This window comes from Mytilus californianus, unplaced genomic scaffold, assembly GCF_021869535.1.
Source record: "Mytilus californianus isolate M0D057914Y unplaced genomic scaffold, xbMytCali1.0.p SCAF_1, whole genome shotgun sequence".
Taxonomy (NCBI): Eukaryota; Metazoa; Mollusca; class Bivalvia; order Mytilida; family Mytilidae; genus Mytilus; species Mytilus californianus.
The window spans coordinates 65,098,621-65,126,365 of NW_026262581.1; the positions used below are offsets into that span (position 1 = coordinate 65,098,621).

General features: G+C 32.7%; 1 protein-coding gene across 1 annotated transcript; it reads right to left on the reverse strand.

The window, feature by feature from the left end:
- LOC127706408 (ribosome production factor 1-like) lies at positions 1-18,178 on the reverse strand. Its single transcript, XM_052211003.1, has 9 exons — positions 18,019-18,178; positions 11,003-11,059; positions 9,352-9,432; positions 6,354-6,449; positions 5,781-5,934; positions 3,922-4,004; positions 2,929-3,107; positions 2,236-2,362; positions 1-291 (listed from the first exon to the last, which is right to left on the reverse strand). Exons 1-9 carry the CDS (start codon positions 18,163-18,165, stop codon positions 250-252), a joined length of 966 nt encoding a protein of 321 aa, XP_052066963.1. The 5' UTR covers positions 18,166-18,178; the 3' UTR covers positions 1-249.
- Between the last annotated feature and the right edge of the window lie 9,567 nt (positions 18,179-27,745).

The following is a 27,745-nucleotide window of genomic DNA, read 5'->3' on the forward strand; positions in this document are numbered from 1 at the left end:
TTAAAAAATCGAATAATTTATTTATTTCATAAACATCAACAATATCTTTATCTTGTCCATTCTTTCTGAACCTTTCCTTATTTCAATGTGAAATTAGGGTTTCCTTACAAACTCGTCAGTTAGTTACTACTGCCAAAAAAACCTTTCATATGAACTTGGATCTTCACTCAGTATCAATCTCTCCAAGACTAATTTCCTGTTCATTTCCTTCAAAGCTTAATGATTGCTTTAAAAGTGTAAGATAGTTTGTTACAAATGAAATTTCCTTCTGCTTGCATCCATCTCATGGCGCTGTAAAAAGAAAATGTATTCATGATAACAACTTGTTTTTATATGGTATATGTACAAACTAGTTTGTATAATAAAACAAAACCAAATATCAATGTGTTTTTTTCAAATTGTGTAAGGGAACTATTGACTGTGATGAAGGCAAAATTTCTGAATGGTGTTTGACAGCTTCGAAGAAACTAATGAAACAAAAAGAGACTTAAATTACTTTAGTTATATGTGAAAGTAAAAAATACTAAAAGTAAAATAAAGAGCTGCGCCATGAGCGCACGATACGCCTGTCGTTTTTTCAAAGAATAAAGTTCCATAACTCCTCAATGTCATATCAGAAATTTAAAAAAAAAACTGAAGTGAGGTTATTTTTATAGATATAAACCAGACACCAAAGTTTCATGGAAACTGTTCAAAGCACTTTGTCCGAAAATTAGAAAATCTCCCCTTGTTTATGAATAAAATCCCATAACTCGGAAACGTAAAATATAAAATTTATAAAAATCCAAAAGGAGCTCACGTCAATAGATATAAACAATTCACCAAAGTTTCATGCAAATTGGTTAAAGCATTTTTGAGTTATTGTCCGACATGTTGACAATGGACGGACAACCATCGTATACCATAATACGTCCCGTAAACGGGCGTATAAAAAGTAAAGTAAAAAATTCTTGTCCCTGATCAATGGATAAGGACATGTTAACATATTTACTCAAACAACTAAACGAACTGTGAACAAAGAGCGCAAAGTTATACCTTTCCTTTAGCAAAATCCATGATTTGGTAATGGAAAACCCAAAAATAATTGAGATAGAAATAAAATACTAGGAGGTTTACAAAAACATTATATGGTTATGATTGTTAGGATGTTTCAATAAATTATGCTAAGCAGTATAGGGAGTGTTGCAGATACAAAATAGGTGCCCCCAAATAAAGCAATAACAAAGTTCATCATACCCTGTCATTGTAAACACCCACTTCGTTAACTGGTGTTATAACAAGAGCTGTAGATGTTAGACAATTCTTGATATTTTAAGTGAATACATCAAAATACTGTAATTCTTAATTATATAAATCATCCTAAGTGAATAATTTTTCATTTTTTAATAAACTGTTGACACAGAGATATGTCTCGGCTATCGACCTAAAATTCAGAAGAAAAAAAATCTGATGGACAGCAACATTCTTATTAATTCAGTCACTGGACAATGATCTAGTGGGCAGGGCCTGAAAATGGTCGACAAACTGAGATGTATAAACAGTAATGTAACTTTATAGAAATATCGTTGTTTATTGTAAGTAGTTCCTATCAATCTAACTTCAGCAGAAAAATTTAACATTGACAATTGCTAATTAATTCAAAGTCACTGGACCATGTCCTAGGGGGCAGGGCCTCAAAATAGTAGTCAAACTGATTGTACTGATAGTAATGCAACTTTATACAATATATCTTTGACCTCTCACTAGTAGTTCTTATCAAACTGACTGAAGAAGAAAAACATAACATTGAAAATTATTAATTAATTCAAAGTCACTGGACCATGACCTAGAGTGCAGGTCCTCAGAATAGTCATCAAACTGATATGAACTGATAGTAATGCAACTTAATACAAATTATCATTGATCTATCACAAGTAAATCCTATCAAACTAACTTAAGCAGAAAACTTAACATTGAAAATTGCTAATTAATTCAAAGTCAATGGATCATGTCCTAGGGGGCAGGGCCTCAAAATAGTCATCAAACTGATATGTACTGATAGTCATGCAACTTGATATTAAATATCAATGATCTATCACAAGTAGTTCCTATCAAACTAACTTAAGCAGAAAACTTTACAATTGTTGACGCCGGAGCCGTCACCGCTGCCAGAAATGCAATCCCTATGTATCACTTTCCGCAACTTTCGTAGCAGTGAGACAATCATCAATATAAACACCCAGTATAAAAGATTACCTTGTGTATCCATTCATATTCTCCATACTTTGAATCAAATGTTCCTTTCTGTAAAGATCTCAACTTCAATGTAAATTTTGGTCCTAACTGTTGTAAACCCACTTTTTTGTTATTCCTGAACACATACCTGTAAAAAGAATCACTACAGTATGCAATTTTTCCAAATATTAATTGAATGTTTTAATTATGTCGTTGTTTTAAAGCTGAAATGTTTCCTGAGGTATTAATAAAGACATAGTAAATGATCAAAGTGAAAACTCTTTTAATATGTTTTACAATTCTGAAAGACATTATGCTTTATGTTTATAGTATCTTAGAAACAAACTTAACCATGAAAACTTAACATTGACCAATGAACCATGTAAATGAGGACAAGATCAGATGAAACCTGCTAGACAGACATGTACACCTTACACCAAAAGTAGTTGACCTATTACATATAGTATCTAAGATATGGACTCAATTACTGATCCATAAAACAAGGTCAATATTAGGTGAATCCTATCTGCCAGACATGTAGACATTCTAAGATATAAAGCTTTATACAAATAGTTTACATCATCGCTGTGGCAGTTATTTCAAGATTTTAAGACAAACATCAATCAATTCTTACATGAGTAAGTATTATCACCTGATTTTTAACAACAATCTTGCAGTACATAACACTGACATATATACAACAAATCATTATACCTATGATGCCGTACAAATACAAAATCTCTTTGATTATGAAATGTAACAACTCTCCTCCCATCAAACTGTGGGTCATGGGGGAACAAAGAAGCTAATAATCGTCCAACACTGTGTCCCAATCTTGTGTTAAAATTGTTTAATATCACTTCTGGTCTATGTGCACTCATTCCTCCGGGCCTCTGCAAAGTAAAAGGTTAAGGTTAAATTTCGGTGATAAAAAACCAATATCTTAAAATTAAACCGGACTTGAAAAATTCATCATACAAGTCATGTTAAATTGTTAAGAATGATTACTTTTTTCTTTTAATTTTTAGAATATAAAGACCAACTTTTAGTATAAGTGTTTAATTTTCTGATTTTTTTAGAGTAACAGAGGTAGATTTTGAATGTCGAAATCCATCAACTTGCCCAGAATTTGTTCACTAAACTGTCTTATTTTCAAAAAGGTTTTATCCTTATTCATCGTTGTCATTATGGAAGCTAAGTCAGCTATATAAATACAAGTATATTGTTTAATGGGCACTTACACTTTAATGTTTAGTTAAAATTTGTCTATATAGAGTTCAAAAGAGATGATTTTCATAAACTCTTTCTTATGTATTCCAAATTCACACAAAACTGTGATTATCATTGTAAAAAAACATTTCAAAAAAGATCCAGAACATGAAATGAAACACTGTCTTGTTCAATCTTAAGTTTATCCTTGGTGTGCGGAAAAATGTCTTAAAATTGATTTTATTTTTTTATACAATCAGTAATAGGGACACCTATTTTAACAGCAGTAAACTGTACTGTCATTAAACATAACATAATGTATTGCAATTTTCAATTTCAAGATTTTCCATATAACTGAATAAATTTTTGAAAAATTAAATTATTCAAGAAAATAATGATATCTAAAGCCAATTAAGCCTTTTTACACTTCAATTTGCAATTCATTTTGTTCAATGTTGCTTTGATAAAACAACAATTTTTAATTTGCTTCATACTAACCTTTATTTCTGTTGACAATTTAAGATTACTTAATTTAAAGTGAGCTGTTGGTCCCTCAGGTAAATGTGTTATGACTAGACCATCTTATTATTATTAAGGAAGCATTTTCATCATATCAGAAAAATGATAATATTACATAGATGTTTCATGAGGATTTTATCATTTTAATTGGCCAACATCAATCATGTGGTGTTTGAAAATTATGTTTTCTGTCCTGTAACAAAAGAATATCAACAAGAATGCATACATTGTGTTGCTAACCATACCCTCGATGGTAATCCAAGTAACAAAAAGCAGGAAGTAGGTGTCTTGACACACACATACTGTAAAGCTACTGATCAAATATGAAGTCATTCTGTTTCTTAGTATTGGAAAAATGTTTTAAGTTCATTCAACATATTGAAATATTCAAAGTACAGTCAAAACGAAAAATAAGTCTGATCTGAAAAGTGCTTACATGTTACAGCACTCACTGTCAAGCTGCTAAACAAGTGATACTGCTTGGTAGTTTCTGAGAAAGTGCGATGAAAATGTGTGTTGGACAAATTGACGGATAGGGTGGAGGGTATGACTGCTCATGTTCTCTATGACAAAGTTACCCCAATTGTTAGAAATATTTTAAAATAAATGGGGAATGTGTCCATTGGACACAGATGATGCCCCCGCTTGCATGTCATATAAAATTATAAAGGGACATAACTGAAGAACAGTAAGAGTGACGCTACCAAAATTTGTACTTGATCTGAGTTTTGATGTAATAAGTATTGTGTATAAGTCTCATAACATTTGGTTGCGGCTAACTTAAGTTAGAGAACAGAAACAAAAATTCAGCAATTTTTATGTTTAGAAAGGGGCATAACTCAAGAACGATAAATGTGACACTACCCAATTTCGAACTTGATCTGTATTATGTGGTAATAAGCATTGTGTATAAGTTTCATACCATTTGGTAAAGGCAAACTAAAGAAAGAGAGCAGAAACGAAAGATTCAGCAATTTTTAAGTTTAAAAAGGGGCATAACTAAAGAACCGTAAACATGACACCACCCAATTTTAAACTTGATCTGTATTATGTTGTAATAAGCATTGTGTATAAGTTTCATAACATTTGGTTGAGGCAATCTAAAGTAAGAGAACGAAATATTCATCAATTTTTATGTTTAGAAAGGGACATAACTCAAGAACGGTAAACGTGACACCACCCAATTTCAAACTTGATCTGTATTATGTGGTAATAAGCATTGTGTATAAGTGTTAGTACATTTGGTTGAGGCAAACTAAAGTTAGAGAACAGAAACGAAAAATTCAGCAATTTTTCCATTTGTAAAGGGGCATAACTCAAGAACAGTTATAGTGACGCCACCAAAATTCAATCTTGATCTGTGTTTTGTGGTAATAAGCATTGTGTATAAGTTTCCTATCATTTGGTTGAGGCAAACTAAAGTTAGATAATGGAAACCAACTTTGGGATGTACGGACGTACGTACAGACAGACAAGGGTAAAACTTAATGCCCCCTCTGCTACAGCAGGGGCATAAAAAAACAACAAAAGAAACTGCTCATTTACCTTGTAATTTCTTGGTTTATACCTCAATATGTGATTATAAGAAAGAATGCTTCATTTTTGTAGTATTATAGGGTTGTACCAGTAAATGTATTGTGTACATATTCTTGTAAGGGGTGCTTCTATTGCAAAAGTTTTAAATTGGATATTTGTACTTTAGAGAGATGTTAGTAATTTCAAGAATATTAGTTTTTCAGGATTTAAATGTTTTATCCAATTCTAAACCCATGGCTGTGACACTGTATAAATGGATAGAATGCAATTTTGAAATTGTACAAAAATCATTAAAAGGATACTAGGCTCTTTTCTGTCCTCATTTATCACTAAAATATCTGTAAAATCTCTTTCCATTGCCTGTGGTATAATTTTCTTTAAATCCAAACCTCTTCTATATTTAATTTCTGCATTAGGCAGCATTTTCTTCAACTCTTTGCAAAATTTATTTGTTCTCTGAAAAAATATCATATCAAGTGTACTTAAAGGATGTATAACAATGAATGTTTCTCATCAATATATTTTTCAATCTTTTTTATTAAAGAATTTGGAGAGAATGATTAAAAGCAATTTCAGCTAAAGAATACTTTAAAATTTCTAAAGGATTTTTCGACTAGAATGAAGAAAAAGTGTATAAAATTACACACAAAAACCAAATCATAGTCCCTAAATTATTTTTCTGTGGTATAAAAAAACTATTTCCTATAATTCTTGTTTGTTTGAAAATATCCGACAAATAAGCAGTTTTTTCAACACACTTCACTCTACACATAAAATACCATCTGATCAATGTAGATTGATTGTTTGATTGAATGCTTGATAAATACGCCAAATCTTTTGTATAAAACTCCTACTTTAAATTCTTTATAGCTTACCGCACCAGGTCTATCACAGGTTGTAATAAGAAGTTTAGGTAGAGTTTCTCTGTTAAAGTATGAAGCTAATTCATCTGTAGCCTCATCTAACATAACCTGTAATAAAACACCTTTATCATCATATTTATAATCTCAGTAAAAAAGCTATGATCCATTTTTTAATAGAACAAGATTGAATATAATATGGATTGAACTATGCATCCACTCTTACAATTAGTGTTCTTTTTCAACTTTTGTTCTAATTATATTGTTCATGTTAAAAATATACTACAGGAAACTCACCATAATTTTATTAATAACAACTAAGGCTAAAGTTAACAAATTATTCTAATATGACATTCTTCTTTCACATTGGAAACAAAGCCATTTTCTAATTCCAATAGAACATGGGTTGAACGTAATTGACGTCACAATCGAAATTGTGAAGTCAGCTGCATTTTCAACATCGCCGGACATCAAAATTTGGACATTTTTGTTGGTATTGCTCGCTAGGAAATTAAATAAAAACATTCTAAAAGTAAGTTTACGCGTATCTGTTAATTTTTTATCGTGAAGCTGTTGATTTACTAATAAAGTTTTTGGCTTCTTCAAATCTAATTGGCCTTTTGAACGTGTATAATAAGTCCACTTGGAAGTAATAATGTTCTAAATTTTCCTATTAGAATCGAAATAATTCTATCATGCCATGCTCTATGCTTATTTTTAACATGGGTAGGCATTATATTTGTCAATATCTAATGCTCACTGTAAAGATATTGACAAATATAATGCCTACCCATGTTAAAATGAGCATAGAGCATGGCATGAAAGAATTATTTCTTGAACAAAAACTCTGTTTATCATGAATTACATTGTTTTTGTCAGCTACAAATCAATAAAAGTTTGAACCCTAGAAATATATAAAAATAAACAACTTTATATTAATATCAATCAATAAGGCCACACCAAATTAATTTCTATTTCTTAAGACTCTATTCTTTGAAAAAGGACAGCGAGCAAGCGAACTTTTTTCATTTGTTTTTTTCTTTCTTCAAAGTTTGATTTTTGGCAGGCGAAAGAAATTTTTACTTGCGAGCGCTATTATTTTTGAAATATTAAAAAATAAAATCTATGATAAGTATTTTATGCAAGCGAGCTATCAGAAATTTACACAGTTTTGGTGCTTCATGTTTTTATATATCCCATCCTAGTTCTTATATTACCCTTCTTTGCTTCTCAATTTGTTCTGTGACACCCTGTTGAATCTTTTCACAACATTTCCAGTACAAATATGGTTAACTAGTAGCAAAACCTACAACCTCATGTAGTCTGCTCAAATAAAGATCCTGCCTAAACATGAAAAAGTGCAACAGCTTTGAACAGGCAGACATCCATGTTTGATGAAAGATATAATTGATGTATTATAAAAATAAGGAAATTGAGTATGATTGGCAACTACATGTATCAAACAAAGTTCAAATGAAGTGGATGTATGCAATTATAGGCAACCGTACAGCCTTCAACAATGAGAAAACCCATACTGTACAGTTGGCTATAAAAGGCCCTGACATGAAAAATATGAAACAATTCAACTGAGAAAACTAACGGCCTAATTTATAACAAAAAACAAATATTTATATGCATGACAGACATGAACCAACAACAACCAGTACACTACAGGCTTCTTACTAGGGACAGGCACATATAGAATGGTATGTTGATTAAATAAAGGTATGCAAAGCATATATGCATGTATAAAGCTATTATATACAACTATAAAATTGAGAATGGAAATGGGGAATGTGTCAAAGAGACAACAACCCGACCATAGAACAGACAACAGCAGAATTTACATATTTGTGTATACAACAAGCTGAAAATTTATAAAGGACGGTCCTTCAAAAACCACACCAATTTATCCTTCTTAGTATTGAAATGCATCACACCAGAAGCTATATACTAACAAAACAAAAGGAACATTTTAATACAGTCCACTTAGTCATTGCTTTGCTGAAGAATTTAATAGCAATCAAATCTTTATGTATATGGGGATATTGCTCTGTGTTAAAGGCCTTACAGTTAACTTAACTGGTTGCAAACCTCAACAAATTTGGTGTCTAGTGGAAGTTTGTCAATTGACAATCATACAAATTCTTATTTTTAGAAGATTTTGTAAATTGTAAAGTTGGATTGATGTGTTATTTTCAGTTACCACAAAAACTTTCTTGTCAAATTCTATGCTTTATAACTTTGTAATGATACTAGCAAATTTAAATAAAAGATTCAAGGAAAAAAAACCTTTTATTCTAAAAAATTAAAAAAAATAAAAAAATATTATAGTTTCATTGCGGTGCCATTTCAATGCATGTACCCTCATCTCTTGGATTCTCTTTTATTCTTATGCATGTTATATTGTCATAATTTGAATCTTTCAATTCGGTGCATGGAGCACATCAAAACAAATCGATAAAAGAATTGTCCAAATCACATTCCACTGTGTTTGGCAGTAAGGTCTTTGCCTGCATTACCACTGTAATTTCAAATATTCCATTCATGTCTTACGTTTAGAATATATATCATATTATATTTGGCCATAATAACGCTGTGATTGTTAGATATAGATCGTTTTTTATGTCAATTTCCTTGTCTGTATGGCGTTCAAATGCACAACTGATTAAAATTTTTGTTACATAAATTTATAGATGGACGAAAATTACTTTTTTCTCGTCGACCTTTCACAACACACTGGGATGTGACGTATTAATTAGGCATGGCCTCAGTTAGAGAATGTAGCTTGTTATAGCACATAGCAGTAACTGTACCGAAAATGATAAATATGCAAAAACTTAAATTATTCTCATTCATCCTGTATTAAACGGTCCATGAGATGTTTCACGGATTAGTCAGGAATATATTAACGATTATTATCATATAAAAATCTTTAAAAAACACAACAATATCATATATTCAAATAACAGTTCAGGCAAAGGAAAACAAGAATTTTCATTTTGATAGTTACCTCTTCGTCTTGTGGATTAACCATGGTCTCATCATACACTCTCATACTTTCTATAGTTTTTGGGACTTTCTTTGGTGGTTCCTACAAAATAAAATCTTAACTGAAATTACTTGTTAAAAGCATCTAAAAGCTCTTTGTACATCATACAAAATCTGTAATAATATCCAAGCCTGACATAATTTTAACAAGTACATGAAGTAATGAGCTGTCAAATTGACAGCAAACCGGTTTCCTTTTATTTTAATTTTTTTTATTGCTTCTTTCTGTGATTATTTTTGAATCTATCACATGTATCAAGGAACATAACTCCTGAACTCCAACATAGAAAAATTTCAATATTTAATCAGACATCCATTTTGTCATCAGTAACATCATAAAATTTTATAAGCATCAATTGAACGGTTCATAAGTTATTAAACGCAAACTGTTGGCCGCCAATTGCCTGCCTGCCCTACTTAACCATTATTACAATGTATAACTGGATTTTCCCTTTAGAAAAACCAGGTAACTAAAATTAACATCTAAGATAAGATCATTGCAAATAATTATACAATGGGAAAAAATATCATGATAACAACCAGGGCTTCCAAAATTATTTTTAGCCAGCCTGACATTTTATATATTATCCCGATTTTAATCCCTTAAGACTAAATAAACAAAAGGCAATTATGGTAATCAGTTGCTGAGTTGGCCATCCCAATGTCAATGATTGACATTAAAAAAAAAACGATATTAAACTTTCTTTGATTCAAATTGGAAGTTCTGACGTAAACTGTTAAATTGGCAGTGCATCATTCGAAGTGTGCAACATCAGCGTACTTATATCTGCCTTAGACTCTTTATTTGTGCAAAATAATGTTGTCAAAAACTTTACTTTCGTTTTTAAATCTAATACTGGATGTTATCTTGACAATGGTAAAACATGGACAAGAGACAGATACGTAAATTCCGTGTACGTTTGCAAAGCATGAATGAGTGTAAGTAGCTCTTTCTACGTTATTTCTTCGAGAAAATATTCGAAATAAACGTGAGATAAAGGTATCAATGACAATTTAATCATTTTTTGAAGAAATTAGGATTCAGAATTAAATTTCACACCTGCGCACACGTGTACTAGTTCAAACAATGTGGTTATGACGATTTTTCATTTTCACCTTTTAATTTTTTCATAAAATCATATTTGTAAACATATTTCTGAAAATTTAAATCTTTTTGACTAAATAAATTAGACGCAAACCGCTGAAATGTAAGAAAATAACTTTGAATAGACCATCAATGTCCGGTTCAAAATAGTTTAACTGTCACCTGAACAGGTAAATTTCAGCTGTTCGACAACTAATTAGCCTTGATTAAAATGGGAAGGTATTAAAGTAGGGGTTGTTTTGATAGTACTTAATGATCATGTCACTTTAATGACCGGAAATGTGTGGGTGTTAAAGGCAAAAGGTTGGGTCAAAAAGATAGCAAATTATGTTAAAATGACCGTCTCTTAAGAAAGCCTTGAAAACTAAAAAGTAGATGACCGTTTAATGCTTTGTCCAGCCGGACTTTTATCGGACATTATACAAATGTCCGGAATATATGACCATTTTGGAAGCCTTGATAACAACTAATAAGTATTCACTTTCCCTCTTTCTTCAATATTACATACCTTTTCACCTGAAGCTTCTGCTTCTCTTCTTTTCTTTTTCTTTTCTTCTATTTTCAACTAAAATGTAAAAATTCACAAGGTATAATATTGCAAATAACTTTCTTTTTCTAAAGTCGGTTTGAGGAAAAAGGCCACTTTGGCTCTAGGAATTTTATAGACGGCTGCTTACAAAAAAAAATTGCTATAACCACATGGAGGCTCCATATTTTAACATTACCATGCAGTATATTGCCACTACGACAACTACATGTATCTATCAAAGTGGACTATGAAATGGACAAAGATTTGAATACATGTACTTACAGGTTACAATATGGCCTTAAACTATGATCAAAACCCATACTGTTTAGTAAACTAAATAAAATATTAAGGGAAATCAGCTTCTTATTTACATTAAGTCTTTCCTTGTATAGAAAAAGCACTATCAATGTCTGATTGATATGTCAACTCATTGAACTGGCTCTTGTAATTTTTGGTAAAGTGAGAAAATAAAGTTTTAAACAATTGATATAGCCACAAATGGGTCTTGTTCACATGATTAGAGGTAGGTGACTAAAAAATTAATAAGGAGCATTATAATTCTTAAAAAATTTCATGTAACAGTGACAATAGTTCTGATCAACATTTTTCTCCATAATGGCTGTTCGATAAAAACACACATGGCCCGATGGGACCCAGGGAAGGCACTTTGAAATCTCTACTATGGGTGAAAGCTTTTGAATAACAGTAAGCAGCTTTTTTTTTCATGAGATGCCGATTTGTCTTGATACTGAACTGGCACACCTTGTCAGATCTAACATACATGGTAGCGGAATCTGCCAAGGTTTGTGCTTAAAAAACAAAAGTTCATTTAGGAATCTAAGCTTCGATGATATACAGAAATGTCATAAATTCCAGAATCTACCGATGTGTAATAGAGAAGGTTTGATATAAGATAAGATAAGATACATGTAGATAAGATATCTTATTAGTATGAAATCCAAACAGTCAGATTGCTACAAAACACAAACACAAATAAACAATAAACAATACAAATATGAAACATTTACAAAAAAATATTAAAATGTTAGATTTGATTTTGATTTTTGGTGTTTTAATGCCACTTTAAAGCACTGTTTTTGGGCTATTTCGTGGCGACCAGTTTTTATTGGTGGAGGAAGCCGGAGTGCCCAGAGAAAACCACCGACCTTCGATAGGAAAACTGACAATCCTAGTCAATTAAGATTGGAGTCGAGTGCACCCGCACGAGTGGTGTTCGAACTCACAACCTCAGTGTTGACTGGCTAGTGATTACAGTAGTAACTACTTAGACCACTCGGCCACCGAGGCCCCCTTAAATGTTTAGACAACAAACTTTTGATCCATATGTTACATATATTCAGAGCTTCTGGGATTGTGATCACTTTTGGAATTCTGTGTCATGAGAGCTCAAGACACAGAATCTAAACAGGGTTTACTAGACTTGTTATAATTTCTAACCAGCATATTCCTTTCCTCTTTTCTCCCAGTTCCCCCCTGCCCCGCCCACGTGACTAGCTTCCCAGGTCCTCTGATCCCTGACGACACCTCTACTAATCGTTTATTTTTTTTTCACTTAATTACACACATATCTATCTATAAATTTGTATTTCTATTAGTATAAGTTATGGAACGCCACAGCTGTCTTATGTGGAACTCTGATATTACTTTATGGCCCGAGAACACAGTTATTTCGTAGTGCATTTCTTTTAGACAATAAATTCAAATTAAAAAAATCGCACCTGCTCTATCTCAAAAAGATTTTTACAGTGTAGTGTACTACTATTGATACAAATAATATCAAAATATAGAAACTTCTACCAGCTCTAACTCAAAATATTGACAGTTCTGTGTTAAGGGGGGCTAAAATTCAGTTTGACAGCTTCAGACATTCTAATTTTTGACCTTTTTTAACTGGACCAAATCACTACTTAACATAAAGATTCAGCACCCAAATTTTTTTAACATGTAATTTTATCCCCTTACTTAATATTTCATGCATAAAATATCAAGAAATAAATTGGGAAAGTGTATCAAAAAAAAATGTAAGTTATACACTGTTCACACTAGGGACTATATTTGTAGACAACGAAAACCAAAGGACGATAACTGTGTCCTTGGACCTAATAGGATAGAAAGACTTGTCCAATTTTAATAAAACTTTGCATGACCTAAGCTTAGGCAATTATAAGATAGTTGGCCAAGTTTCATGGCCATAGGATATATATTATAGAAACTAGGGCCATTTTAATATTGAAATTTGGATGTTTATTTTTGACGTTTAAATCAAATATTTTCAACTGTCAAGATTTTGGCCTAAAAAATTTAAAAACTGCAGAAATTTGCTTTTTAAATACTCTTGAATTTAATATAATAAGTATTAAAAGCAACGGAACACTCATTTGATTTATCAGATTTATTACAGTTATTCAAAAGTCAAATTTATATGAGCCTGTGCCTGAAAATAGAGATTTTCGAATTAAGGGAAGCCTTACATAAACATGCATTTTTTTCAACCAATTTGAAGTTTTTGAAGTTTTTTAACCATACATTATTCTTCCATATATATTAAATGTACTTTAAATGTAAAGAAAAGTTACAAAAAGCATACCACATGAGTATAAAATGGTCTAAGGCCATGTAAGACTGAGAATTATTTAGAGTCGATTTAGGCCGTAGCCCATATTTACATATAAAAATGCACACAGAGGCTATAAGAAATTGAAATTTGTTACTTTTTGCTCATTTCTATGCTAAGATTTCATGATACAAGAAGTCTAATTGCAAAAGGACTCTTGAATTTAAATTTTTTTGGCAGACAGTATGGTCTGATGACCAGTTTTTCACTTTTCAATGGAAAACTTGCATGTAGTTTTAGTCTCATTTGGCATATATTTGAACCACTTACTATCCTAAAGAAGAAAAATATGGTAGCATATGAAATGAATAGGGTGAACTGATCATTGTAAAGTGCTTTTTTTACAGATTTAGTGAAATATTTGTGATGGACTACAGATTTTATGTACAAAGCTCTTCACATTTCACATACATCAAACAGGCCGTTTAACCAGGGACATAAATACAAATATTCTGCACATTTTTTCTGTGATAATCTACTTTTCTCTAGATTCTGAGTTCACAAATGGTTAATTAAATATGATTTAAGCATAGAAACACAAATATCAGGAACATAAAAAGCTGTCAGATAGAAAGTCAGCATGGCTCTTAGGCATAAAAAGGAAACTGCTTTAAAATGCTTATTTTAGCCGTATAATGCCAAAATGGGACATTTTAACAGAATTTCTGTCAAACAAAGATGTAAATCCTTTACTTTTATTGAGTTTGACAAATTGAAACCAGCAAACCATTCAGGAAAGTTGCCAAAGTACAGAATCTACATTTACAGAATTCATCTCTTAGGCCCGAGAACACAGTTATTTCGTAGTGCATTTCTTTTAGACAATAAATTCAAATTAAAAAAATCGCACCTGCTCTATCTCAAAAAGATTTTTACAGTGTAGTGTACTACTATTGATACAAATAATATCAAAATTATAGAAACTTCTACCAGCTCTAACTCAAAATATTGACAGTTCTGTGTTAAGGGGGGCTAAAATTCAGTTTGACAGCTTCAGACATTCTAATTTTTGACCTTTTTTAACTGGACCAAATCACTACTTAACATAAAGATTCAGCACCCAAATTTTTTTTAACATGTAATTTTATCCCCTTACTTAACATTACGCAATGATGTTTCAAAATTTGACGATTTTACACTACATGATGTGTTTGTTTCATTATTTGATGTGGTCCTGTCATTCTTTGATGTAGTTATCCCATTACTTGATGAGGTAAAACCACGTGACCAATTCGGAAAAAAAATATGTTCTATTTTTAAACAGATTTCAATATATCGTTTGTTTAATGTGCTTTGGATGGGTATCGCTATCCATTGAGTTAAAGTTCAAATAAAAGTTCGAGTGGTTGTTCAGAGTTATTTGGTATGAAAAAGGGGAACGGCTGACAATAATAAGAAAAAAAGTATTAAAAAGTTTACAGTATTTCGGACATAATTTGGATATCCCCAAACCACTTGGTCCTGTTGTTTTTATCTTAAGTTCTCAAACGGAAGCAGTATTTTTGTAATAAATTTGTAAAATATTCCACGGAACCATGTGTCTCGCCTGATATTGCTGCTGTAAGTGTAAAAGCGTCATGTTGATCGGCTGTACATTTCATGATCTATACATTTATCGGTAAAAAAAAAATTTTTAAAAAAATGTTTTTCTGTAGATGCTTTTTCTTGAAATTGAGGAATAACTCCTATACAAGTTTTAAAACACTTCATTGAGGTTTACAAATTTATCATGTCAAAACAGTTTAATTCGGTTTTATTTAACTAAAACAAAACTGTATGGTTTTCAACAATGAGCAAAACCCATACCCTATAGTAAGCTATAAAAGGTCCCAAAATGAAAAATGTAAAAAACTAGAAAACTAACGATCTATAGATACATATAAACTTTATTCTCTAAAAACTAAATACAAGTTTACAGAGAAACATACAATATAAATACAGATACAATAGTCGATGTAAACAAATGCAGTATGATATTCTAAAAGTACAAAATTATGATGGCATACATGTTTAGTAACATGTATAATGAAAGGTTAAACTCAATAGAAATAAAAAAATGGAGATGGAGACGCCGACGCCACTATCGACGACAAAATATAGGTTTGTTGTGTCTCACTGCCGCTACATTGATGTCACAGGCTCGACACAAATCAAAAGACTTGAACTTTATTGTTAACAAATGAAACACTTCAAATCAACTCACACTAAAGTTACAGGGAAACGGGGGGAGAAGGGGCTCGGACTAAGCAACAAAGCATCAATACTATAAAATAAGAATTCTCCGAATTTTTTTTTTAGCGTAAATGATCATTTGAACTTATACGAATATCAATCTTTTATTTGTAATCAATTGAATTCCCTGATCTACCTCGCACTAATTGAAAAATAAACTTTTTGAAATATCGGTTTCACATGTGACGACGGACGTGTTCCAGTGGTCGTAACCATAATACCGTCATCTTTTCCTTGAATTTGTACTTTCTCGAATAACATGACGGGTGCCTTTCTGGAGCATCCCCCCGATGGATTTATATTACACAGTCAGTCAGGGGTACTACTTGTACAAGTAATTTTTATTTACTTGAAGAAGTAAATATTAATATACTTATATAAGTAAATTTGTAGGATACTTATACAAGTGTACTTTATTTACTTGTATAGATAAAAAAAAATTGGGCTTAGTTTTGTCCCTTAGACATTCAGATTTTTTTACTTATACAAGTAAAAAAGTCATCCTATCTTCTTTTCTTGAATTCTTAAGACTTCTTTGCTCTAATAGAATTTTTAATTGTCTGTCCTTTGCAGATGTCTTTACTAATCATTTAAGTGTAATTTCATGGACAATGAAAATCTCATTTGTCTGTTATCTTCAGAACACTGCTCATTTACAAGCCCCCAAGGGGCAATTTTTGAAGGCCTTGCGCAAATACTTAAAATCTTTGCGCAATCAGTTTCTTTGTTGAATTAATGAGATGAAACATTGAACTCTAATAAAAAATTATGAGCTAACCTAAGAAAAATTGTTAAAGGCATGTTTTTACATCTCAAAACTAGAGAATTTTTGTGGGATTGTAAAAAAAATTTACTTATACAAGTAAATTTTTGAGAAAATTAAGGGGAGATTATTCAAACATTATAATTAACTTATACAAGTATATTTTATTTACTTCTTCAAGTAAATAAAGATTACTTGTACAAGTAGTACCCCTGACTGACAGTCATACCGATCTATTGAATCAGCCAAATGAAACTGTTTTGTATGCCACCGCAACTGAAAGTTGGGGGGCATATTGTTTTACCCCTGTCCGTCCGTCTGTCCGTCCCATTATGGGTGTATAGTTATTCCGCATAACTCCTCCTACAGTTTGAATCCTAGGAAGTTTTCTCTTTACTGTCTGTTTGTACATATATTGAAGGTGTGCATGTGGTCAGGGTTTAATGTTTATTAATATTTGCCCTTTTGGGAGATAGTTGAACTTTGTAATTTTTTGGGAAATTTACTTGCATAAGAAGAACGTTTCCAGATAACTCCTCCTACAGTTTGAATGCTAGGAAGTTTTCACTCTGCTGGCTGTTTGTACATATATTGAAGGTGTGCATGTGGTCAGGGTTTTTATTTTTGTTATCTTTTGCTCTTTTTGGGAGATAATTGAACTTTTTTTTTGTCATTTTTGGGGTATAAGCGGTTAAATGAGTTGAGTGCGGGGGCATCACTTTGTCTAGTTTACATATATTTCTCGTGTTGTGCTGTTACACAACTGTAACAGTCCGATGTAAGGTTAGGATTTAGCGCTCACATACATGTTAAACTCCGCCACGTGCACTTTCTTTATGTACCTTCCCCAAGTCAGGAGCATGAAGTTTAATTGTTGTCGTTGTATAAATGTGTGTCATTTTTTTTTTTGTAGATTGTTTATTTATAAATAAGACCGTTTGTTTTTTCGTTTGAATTTTTTCACATGGTGCATGGTGGCCTTCTGTAGCTGACTAAACGGTGTGTTGAAGGCTGTACGGTTGCCTATGTATAATTTCTTACATCCACTGCATTTAAACTCTGGTGGATAGTTGTCTCATTGCCAATCACACCACATCTAGCTTTATTTCAACTTCTATGTTGCGTTTTGTATACTGTAACATTGTTTATCTTTTGTACGCATACCCCGGATGCTCAAACTCTACCTCAAAAAGTGACTCAAATTTAATTTTGTAACTAGAACTCTACCTTTAAACGTGACTCAAACTCGAAGTCAAAGTACTATCAGAGTTCCACATAAGACAGCTGTGGCGTTCCATAATAAGTGATCACAAGTATTACTATTAGAGAAACCTCTTTTGACCAGAGTTATGTTTTGTTTCATACCTTTTGTTTTTCCTTTTTGAGTTTTTTATATGCTTCATTTCTCAGTATTTTGTTTCTAATGCTTGATATATTTCGTTGGGGAATAGTTTGAACAGTTTCTTCTTCTTCATCGCTACCCACGTTTTCTTGTTTTCCTTTAGCAGCCATTTTGCAGGGAGAATGCGTTTACTTCCCTTTGATAATAGTTATTTTTTTTATATTTTGCCATAATTTTATAAAAGACATGTTTTTTATTTGATCAGGCATATATAATAAATTAATCACTTAATTTTGTTTTTAAACTTGTATTAACTTATTTGTATGTCTCTTGAGTACATCTTGGTGAAATAAAAAAAAATCTACTGCTCCCACAACATACTACAGTTAACATTCCGCGAAACTAAGAGATGTGCGCATTAGTCGGTGCAAAGGGTGCTCTCGTGGACGTTCGCGTCAAAGAGTAAATTTTGATCGAAGGCTTGGATTATTATACTAGTACTGGTATAATAGTCTCAGTAGGCTATGCCTTTTCATATTCTTGGTTGCGAAAAGTGGGCGCAGTGGGGATAACAATGAAAAAAATAATGCAAAACAGATATTCCTATCATAGTATCTTCACAATCAGTGACAAAAATATTAAGTATGTAGATGTGGACTGGTAACTTTTTGAATACTATGTTTTAACAAGGATTTGCAAATCCTTGGTTTTAAATAAAAAGATTAATGATAAAAAGAATTTAAATACAAAAAAAAATATTTAAAGTCGGACATGCTTATAACATAGGCAGTTTTTAACCGATATTGACACACATACAACATAACTAAGACACTGAGACAACCTGACTTATAGACCGCATAGATACTGAGACATTGAATATATACACAGAGCATAAAACATCAGCATGCCTAATAAACAATAATTAGTAATCATATAAAACAAATGTTAAGTAGCTAATCACTCAATTGCAGCATATTAATTATCTAACTGGCAAAGCCGAAGCACATACAAATAAAAATAAATATAATCGCTGTTATGAGCATGCATTGCAGTGATACGTTCTGCCGTTCCGTGAGTTTATAAGGTTTTTAAAGTTACAAAAACGACTTTTCTCTTCTAAAGTGGTCAGACACATAATTCCATATGTATCTGCATAGTATTGAAAAGAATGTAACTCGGAACTTTGTTGTCTGCCTTACATCCTTGTAAAATCAGGAGAAATCCATTCAAGCCATTGATTGGGTAATGTGAACGACCCTAGCGGAAAGAAACACCGGACTGAGACGGACACTATGTACCACGCTTGAGGATACAGACTATGCTGATGATTTAGCACTTTTATCGGATACCGAAGACCGTATGCAGCGGGGAGAAGACCAGAAAGCTAGAAGAAAATGCTAAAATGATTGGACTTAAAATCAATGCCAAAAAGACGAAGTTAATGTACCTCAACACAGAGAGACTGCCTGTCATATTTGCAGAAGGGAAACAGCTGGATACAGTAGACTTATTAAGTTACCTAGGAAGTTGTATAACAACAGAAGCACGGTGGTGCTGAAAGAGATATAAAGGTCAGAATTCAATAGGAAAAACTAGATCAGCATTCATTAGATTAGGCAGCATCTGGAGAACAACAGCCTTTTCAAAGAAGACCAAGCTTATGTTTTATAACAGCTGCGTATTAATTGTACTCCTATAGGGCTCAGAGTGCCGGAGAATGACTGAGAAAGACATCAACAGACTCTCCAGCTTCCATAACACCTGTCTGAGGAAGATAATGAAAATATTCTGGCCAAACAAAATCTCCAACAAAGATCTACACGAGATCACAAACACCAAGGTCATGGAGACTTTGTTGATACAAAAGAGATGGAGGTGGCTTGATCATGTTCTACGAAAACCATTTGAAGACATGACCGAGGTAGCCCTTAGATGGACACCAGAAGGAAAAGAAAAAGAGGAAGACCAAAAACAACATGGAGACGCACTATAGAAAATGAATTGAAGGAAAGAGGATATACCTGGGGCACAGTGGAAAGAAAAGCAAACAACAGAGAAGAGTGGAGGAAACTTGTCCTTGCCATATGTGCCATAAGGCATAGCAAGGACTAAGTAAGTAAGTATAGCCGTGGAAGTTGTGCTGTATTTCGATACCTAAAAGAACATTTGCTTTGTTTAATTTGAAGTAGATCATCGGCATGCAAATAAAGTAGACTGCTTGAAAATTTTGTATACTTCTACTGCAACAGTTCTGATCCGTCTTATTCCTAATGACGTAGTTTTGATTTTTCTCTCCAAAACTGAGTTCTGCTGAATATTGTTTTGATCATAAATAAATTTTAACGCTCTGGATCATGTACTGCATGAATATCCATCTTTTTGTACTCTTTCAAGAACATTTATTCCCGCCACATTCTGTATGTACCTATCCCAAGTCAAGAGCTTATAATTCAGTTGTTGTCGTTTGTGGCTCTATATCGTATTTGTTTTTGTTCATCTCATTTGAATTGTTTTACATTTGTCATTTCGGGGCCTTTTATAGCCGACTATGCGATCTGGGTTTTTGCTCATTGTCGAATGCCGTACAGTGACCTATATACGGTTGTTATCTTCTACGTCAATTGGTGGAGAGTTGTCTCGTTGGCAATCATAACCGCACATCTTCATATTTTTATATCTAGTGGTTTGGAAGCTTTTTGGCAAATACTATAGCGATATGTTTATTAATTTCAACTCCGGCTAATTTGACCGTTGTTACCCTTAAGATGTTTATCTTCATCCTCATATTTAATAATGTTTTCTTTTAAATTGGAAAGATTCCCTTTTCGCATGAGATTTATTTCGTATCGCAATCGACTGAAAGTTGTCGGGATTTGCTTAGATTTTGGGTTGGATAGTTGTATCTCTGTGTTAATAAATCAAGAGACGTATATAAGAAGAAAGATTTTTAACCATGCGACTTCTCATGATATCATGCACTTGACCATCGATATTTCTTTAAAATGAGAATGTTTGAATTAAGATTTGATTAACTCAATATATAAACATATACCTTCAATACTCTATCAAAAAGTCATTGCGGTTTTCATTTACTATGCATTTCTAAATGCGCCCCTTTTTCCCTCTCCCCCTTTGGAAGTTGACCCATCCCTCTTTCTGTTACGTGATTGAATTTCAGCCTGATTTTATTCTGATATCGACGTTTGTTTTTGCAGTCATAAAATCTTTTAATTTTAAAGGATATTTGTTTTGGGAATATGAATACCGCAAATGACTTTAAAATGGATATTGTGAAAGATATACTTTGAAATATTAGTTAGATGGAATATAATATACGGGGAAAAGAAGGGGGTAAATATATTACACCAAAGGAAAAGATACTTTCCGATTGAAATAATTACAGTTCTGTCGGGCGGAAAGTGTCGTTAGAAAAGAAAAATCATTTCAAAATTACATTTCCGCCATCCAATTCGGATTTTAATAAATACTTCTATTGATTGTCTATTCTACTTACTAGTACACTTGGTACAATCAAAAACCTGATAATAAATTGTACAAATAAGGCCTTTGAAAATAGTGGAATTAACTACTTTTGGAGTGTCAAAAACTCGTTGGAAGTACTTGATAAATTGCATGCATATATTGGTGATTTTGAATCTGTTCAAAGTTTTGATTTTTCTACCTTATATACCACTTTGCCTCATATTCTTATTAAGAAAAAATTCACACACCTAATTAAATGGGCATTTGAAAAGTCGGAATGCGAATACATATGTTCAAACTCTTTTAGGTCATTTTTGAGTAGCAACAAACAAAAGAGCTATGTCAATTGGACATGCTTTGATACTATATCTGCCCTTGAATTTTTACTTGATAACATTTTTGTTCGCTTTGGAGATTCTGTATATCGTCAAGTTATCGGAATTCCAATGGGGACTAACTGTGCACCAATTATTGCGGACCTGTTTTTGTATTGTTTTGAGTTACAATTTATGACTAAAATCAGCAAAGACCCATCGAAACAACATCTGATACAAAAATTTAACAATACTTTTAGATATTTGGATGATATATTGGCTCTCAATAATGACAACTTCAGTATGTATACTAAAGAAATTTATCCTGTTGAACTTACTTTAAATAAAGCTAATACTAACAACGACCACTGTCCTTTCCTCGATCTTGATAAAAGAGGTGATTTTTCATTTCCTATCGTTAATTATCCATTTTTTCCCTTGTCACCATCTTATGGTGTTCATGTATCTCAACTTGTACGATTAGCTCGTGTATGTAACAACGTATTAGATTTTAGCGAGAGAAATTTATATATTACTGAAAAATTATTACACCAGGGTTTTCGATATCATAAACTAGTCAAAACATTTACTAAATTTTATCATCGGTATAAGGACATCATTCGTAAATATAACTCAACATGCAGACATCTTATACGTTCAGGTATTTCACATCCAATCTTTTATGGTAATATTCTTTACAAAGCACAACAATGTCAGTATTCACCTCAAAAGCTAACAAAACCGTTAAACAGACTTATTAAGAAGGGATATAGTTACGACATGTTGTCAGGTCATTAAAGATTGCATATTTTGGCTTTAATATTGATTCACTTATAGGGTCTTTGCATCGGAATTAAACATATTTATTCTAAAACCAGTTGTTGGCATGACACGGGTTATGTTCTTCTCATATATTTTATGACGGTAAAATACTAAACCTCTAACAGGAGGGATTGTGCCTGATATTCATATGATGAAGACATAATCTTTCAATCAGTTTAATTGAGGTCTGGAGCTGGCATGTCAGTAACTGCTAGTAGTCAGTTGTTATTTATGTATTATTGTCATTTTAAAATTGAGAATGGAAATGGGGAATGTGTCAAAGAGGCAACAACCCGACCATAGAACAGACAACAGCAGAAGGTCACCAACAGGTCTTCAATGCAGCGAGAATTCCCGCACCCGGAGGCATCCTTCAGCTGGCCCCTAAACAAATATATATACTAGTTCAGTGATAATGAACGCCATACTAAACTCCAAATTGTACACAAGAAACTAAAATTAAAAATAATACAAGACTAGCAAAGGCTAGAGGCTCCTGACTTGGGACAGGCGCAAAATCGCGGCGGGGTTAAACATGTTTATGAGATCTCAACCCCCCCCCCCCCTATACCTCTAGCCAATGTAGAAAAGTAAACGCATAACAATACGCACATTAAAATTCAGTTCAAGAGAAGTCCGAGTCTGATGTCAGACGATGTAACCAAAGAAAATAAACAAAATGACAATAATACATAAATAACAACAGACTACTAGCAGTTAACTGACATGCCAGCTCTAGACTTCAATTAAACTGATGGAAAGATTATGTCTTCATCATATGAATATCAGGCACAATCCTTCCCGTTAGGGGTTTAGTATCATACCATTATAACATATATGAGAAGAACATAACCCGTGTCATGCCAACAACTGGTTTTTAAAAATATGTGTTTAGCGCCGATGCAAAGACCCTATAAGTGAATCAATATTAACGCCAAAATATGCAATCTTTAATGACCTGACAACAGTATCGTAACTATATCCCTTCTTAATAAGTCTATTTAAAGGTTTTGTTAGCTTCAGAGGTGAATACTGACATTTTTGTGCTTTATAAAGAATATTTCCATAAAAGATTGGATGTGAAATACCTGAACGTATAAGAAGTCTGCATGTTGAGCTATATTTACGAATGATGTCCTTATACCGATGATAAAATTTAGTAAATGTTTTGACTAGTTTGTGATATCGAAAACCCTGGTGTAATAATTTTTCAGTAATACATAAATTTCTCTCGTTAAAATCTAAAACATTGTTACATACACGAGCGAATCGTACAAGTTGAGATATATAAACACCGTAAGATGGTGACAAGGGAACGTCACCATCTAAAAATGGATAATTAACGATATATATATAGGAAATGAAAAATCTACTCTTTTATCATATATTTTAGTATTAAGCTTTCCGTTATTGATATAGATATCAAGATCGAGGAAAGGGCAGTGGTCATTTTAGTATCATCTTTATTTAAAGTAAGTTCAACAGGATAAATTTCTTTAGTATACATACTGAAGTCGTCATTATTGAGAGCCAAAATATCATCCAAATATCTAAAAGTATTATTAAATTTGTGTTTCAGATGTTGTTTCGATGGGTCTTTGTTTATTTTCTTTTGTTTCCTATTCTGACATCGGACTCGGACTTCTCTTAAACTGAGTTTTACTGTGCGTACTGTTGTACGTTTGTTTTTTCTACATTGGCTAGAGGTATAGGGGGAGGGTTGAGATCTCAAAAAACATGTTTAACCCCGCCGCATTTTTGCGCCTGTCCCAAGTCAGGAGCCTCTGGCCTTTGTTAGTCTTGTATCATTTTTAATTTTAGTTTCTTGTGTATAATTTGGAGTTTAGTATGACGTCCATTATCACTGAACTAGTATACATATTTGTTTAGGGGCCAGCTGAAGGACGCCTCCGGGTGCGGGAGTTTCTCGCTGCATTGAAGACCCATTGGTGGCCTTCGGCTGTTGTCTGCTCTATGGTCGGGTTGTTGTCTCTTTGACACATTCCCCATTTCCATTCTCAATTTTATTCTATATTCTATTTGCAAAATCTTAATCGCAGTTGCTAGAACATACACAATGAGAATTTGATCGAAAAAATTCTTTATTGGTATCATTAATGATGGGTCGTTTTTATACTTAGGTTAATCTTTAATACAAAAGGAACGGATTTGCTGAATTTTTCAGAAAATCACAGATTACATTGTATAGATTGTTCTCGCACTAGCATATATAAACTCTTACAAACATTCGTGTTAAGAGTCACCAGAGACATAAAAAACAGAAATCAGGTCCAAGTGACTTCTAACCTCATTTTAAGCTATGAAATGTGGGTCTATTTAAGTTGACAAAGTCTTAAAATACGCCCAAAACAGGATTCTATCCAAAGGCATTTGTCTCTAAAAAAACTATATATATATATCAATAAGAAGATTTTGTATAATTGCCAATGAGAAAAAACTCCACCAGAGACAAAATGACATAGAATTTAACATTTATAGGTCACCGTACGGGCTTCAACAATGAGCAAAACCAGTACCGCATAGTCATGCAGCTATAAAAGCTCCCGAAATGACAAATGTAAAACAATTCAAACGATAAAACTAACGGCTTGATTTATGTACAAAACAATGAACGAACAAAATTTGTTGTACAGCAACAAACGACAACCACTGAATCACAGGCTCCTGACTTGGGACAGGCATATACAGAATGTGGCGGGGTTAAACATATATGCGGACGTCAAATCCGCCCCCTAACCTGGGATAGTCGGGTGTAATTAACAGTACAACATATGAACAAACTATAAAAATCAGTTGAGAAGGGCTCAGCTCTTCAGATAGATACAAAGCATAAAAACAAGCAACAAAACACAGACCGGACGTGGCAGGGTATTTATACATCCCCCACAACAAAAAAGACACTAAGTACAAATCTGAGAGTACTCTTAGTTACTGACAGCTAGTTCAAAGCCGATAACAACTAATACCAATAATTGATTGTAACAGGATTTTGTTACGAAGTCTCCCAAACAAAGCTCCCATAATTACAGTCATTCCCAGGGTCGCCGGACATTGGACAAAGTCCAGTAAAAATTGGTTTGGTCCATTCAAGTGATATGCATTAGTGACCCCTGGGGACTGACCCTATATAGCATTCAAATCTTCGTGACATGACGAACAGGAATATATATGGTTTAGGGGTTTGAATCTCGATTATTTACAAGATATTTGAACATATTCAAATGACAGGGGGTGGGGATGACCCCTTTGGTCTTACCCTTTATATCATTTAAATCATCTTGGCATGACAAACCAGAATATATATGGTTTAGGGGGGATCTTGACCACTTACAAGATATTATAACTTTCTCAAATGGCAGGGGTTGGTGTGACCCCTGGGGATTAACCCTTTATTTCATTTGATGTGCTTTATCATGACAAACCAGAATATATATGGTTTAGGGGTGGGGATCCTTACCACTTACAAGATATTAGAACTTTCTCAAATGGCAAGGGGTGGGGTGACCCATGGGGACTAACCTTTTATTTCATTTGATGTGCTTTATCATGACAAACCAGAATATATATGGTTTAGGGGTGAGGATCTTAACCACTTACAAGATATTAGAACTTTCTCAAATGGCAGTGGGTGGGTGACCCCTGGGAACTAACCTATTATTTCATTTGATGTGTTTTATCATGTAGAACATTTTCAATTATAAAGATTATGTCTTAGTCTATCACTAACTGTTTCAAGTTATAATCATTAGAAAATTTAAAAAAATTTAAATCCCATATAGGGTTCTATAGTTAGTCTAACATATTGTGGAACTGTGACAGCGATATTTTCCTCTTTGTTTTATTTCGTGGAAATTCAAACTTTATCTAAAAGCAAGCGACTATTGTTCTCGAAATTGTTAGCTTACATGTTGAGAAGTTAATCCATTTTAATCCTAGCATTGTCCATTTCTTGTTATCATATATATGTTTTTAAATTGTATTATTTGTTTAAATCATTAAGTGACAAATTTCACTGATTATTACATGTAGTTATGATTAAGTAAGATTACGTAATTCATATTAGATCGTTTCTATGTAAATGGTCAGTTGGATACCAGCGGTCAAGCTGTACGGACACCGTACATTTACAGTGACATTCATTGTGTTTAGTCAGAGACATATTTAGTATATATGTCTCTGGTTTAGTATAGAACATTTATTTTATCTTTTCGGAATATAAACGTTGAACTTTTATTGTAATTAATGTATTGCACTATTGAAGAAGTTATATATAAACCATCGTAAAGCTTAACTTAGTTTTGTTGATTAGCCAGTGATTTTCCCCCGAATTCTAAATATAACAGGAACGACGAAAAACCCTGTTATAGAACCCTAAGTTAATCTGACTAGCGGTTTTGGAGAACGGGTGCGGACAAGTTCAAATTTAAGAAGAAGAAGAAGAATACTGATAACAAAATACAAAATCAATATTTTTACCAATGAAAACAATATGTAAAGATCTAATTACAGTGATTGAATTGGTAACATTTTAGAATAAGTTTATTTAAAGGATCTATAAGTTTACCCGGGTTATATCAAAATTTCAAGGCTCGCGGTAAGCAACATCTCCGTAAAAATTAAGATGTGCTTTCCCCTTTGAAATAAGTTTTCTACAGGTACAGCCCGCAAACTTCCAAACAAATTTTGTATCTATGGAAGAATTAAGTAAAGGTTTTAATTTGTGGTAACGAAATCCCTGACTTAATAATTTATAGAATACATAGAAATATGGTCATCTAAATCCAAAACGTCACTACATACATGGACATAGCGAATGAGTTGTGAAATATAAACACCGTAAGATGTTGCCAATGGAACATCACCATCCAAAAAAGGAAAAAATCGTCCCTTTAGTCTTAAATTTGTGTAGAGTTTCCAGTGTAAAACTGAAATATCTAAATCTAGGAAAGGACAGTATTATCGTTTATATTTGACTTATTTAATAAAAGTAAGTTCCTTTGGGTAAATTTCGGCAGTATATTTAGAAATTTCTTGCCGATGAAAAATATCATCAAGATAACGATATAAAAGTGTTGTTGAATTTATCAATTAAATGCAATTTAGACGGGTC

What these genes read in the sequence shown, in the direction of transcription:
- LOC127706408 (XM_052211003.1), bottom strand. Translation starts at nt 18,165, where the DNA reads ATGGCTGCTAAAGGAAAACAAGAAAACGTGGGTAGCGATGAAGAAGAA. An exon ending in TCAAAAAGGAAAAACAAAAG is followed by an intron (nt 11,060 to 18,018) that starts GTATGAAACAAA and finishes TTTACATTTTAG; the next exon opens with TTGAAAATAGAAGAAAAGAA. An exon ending in AATATGAATGGATACACAAG is followed by an intron (nt 292 to 2,235) that starts GTAATCTTTTAT and finishes TTCTTTTTACAG; the next exon opens with CGCCATGAGATGGATGCAAG.